The sequence below is a fragment of the Poecilia formosa genome, unplaced genomic scaffold (genome assembly GCF_000485575.1).
Source record: "Poecilia formosa unplaced genomic scaffold, Poecilia_formosa-5.1.2 Scaffold817, whole genome shotgun sequence".
In the NCBI taxonomy this organism is placed as follows: Eukaryota; Metazoa; Chordata; class Actinopteri; order Cyprinodontiformes; family Poeciliidae; genus Poecilia; species Poecilia formosa.
The window spans coordinates 102,575-103,868 of NW_006800756.1; the positions used below are offsets into that span (position 1 = coordinate 102,575).

General features: G+C 35.2%; 1 protein-coding gene across 1 annotated transcript in view; it reads left to right on the top strand.

Moving 5' to 3' along the window:
- Window positions 1-568, top strand: part of mmp13a (matrix metallopeptidase 13a) — a 7,050-nt gene extending 6,482 nt beyond the window's left edge. Inside the window, exon 8 of the mRNA XM_016666846.1 lies at window positions 86-568. Coding sequence (XP_016522332.1) covers window positions 86-157 — 72 coding nt within the window. The 3' untranslated portion in view covers window positions 158-568. The remainder of the gene's footprint in view (window positions 1-85) is intronic.
- The last annotated feature ends 726 nt before the right edge of the window (window positions 569-1,294 follow it).

Here is a 1,294-nt window from a genome sequence, read left to right on the forward strand (position 1 = left end):
GTCCTGTTCATTTTTCCTCACTAACACGTATCATCTCGGCTCTGCAGGTTTCACCTACCTCTACAGTGGACCCTACATGTATGAGTTCAGCTCAAGTACGGGGCATATGCTGCGTCTGCTGAGAAACAGCTACTTCCTGCCCTGCACCAACTACTAGATCAGCTTTTGAAGAAAACCAATGAAGGTTCAATTAATTACAGGATTCCATCCATAATTTATAACAGTAAAACCTTTTCATGCCATTGTTTTGAGCCATAGTTTCAGGTAAATAATGAACCTTCTTCTATACAGTCTATCTTTTTATATTGACCTGATATACTTATATGCCAAAATGTTTTTTTTAAATTGCACTATCTTTATATTTATTTCAGTTTACTTTGATTATTTAGACTGTTCAATTGTTTAACAATTTTCTGTTGTTTGCTTCTAATAAATAAATCAAATGTCACTTTCACTGCATGAATGTGGATTCCTTTTCGAGTGTATGAATAATTCTGTATTTCTGTATGAGTATACTATCTAAAGGGAATGATGTCATCGGGGGGAAAAAAAAACTTTTTGTGTGTTGTCACACATGTCATTGTTATAATTTGAAATGATTTTCTTGAAATAAAAACATCTTAAATGATAAAAGTTGACCCTCTGACTTGTGCCCACAACTGAGTTTGGTAAATGTTCTGTTCTTGCACAGCACTTAAAAGCCCAGATGGCCCCAAAGTGACAGGTACTTTTCACATTTCAGTCATTCACTCATTCACACTCACTCGTTGATGGTGGCAGTTTATGAATATGTATAGCAGACTGACTGAGGCGAGGCTCCCATGCACCGGCGCCACTCGGCCCTCTGACCACCACCTCGTTTTGGATTCTTGATTTTCAAATGGGATAGATACTCGCATCATGTACTCTCGTGATGAAATCACGTACTCTGGTGATGAAATCGCCTGATGATGACATGGCAGAGTGTGTATATTCACCAGAAAAGGGATCTTTCTAGCAATAACCACAATGTTAGCAACATTTCTTTGGAGAACTAATAAATACCACAAGCGATTAAAAGTAACATCTCGGTGTGCAATAGTGTTGAAAGAAAGAGAATTGATACCATCTATTGAAGCTATTTGCAAACTAAAAATGTTTTTTTGTTTGTTTGTTTTGGTTAATTTTTTGTACTTTATGTATTTTACTTTTTAAGATTTGCAAAAACTGATGAGTAAAATGAGTAAGAAGAATATTTGTATTAGATATGTAACTAAAAGAAATTATATCTACATTTAAATTCTTTCCAAAATGG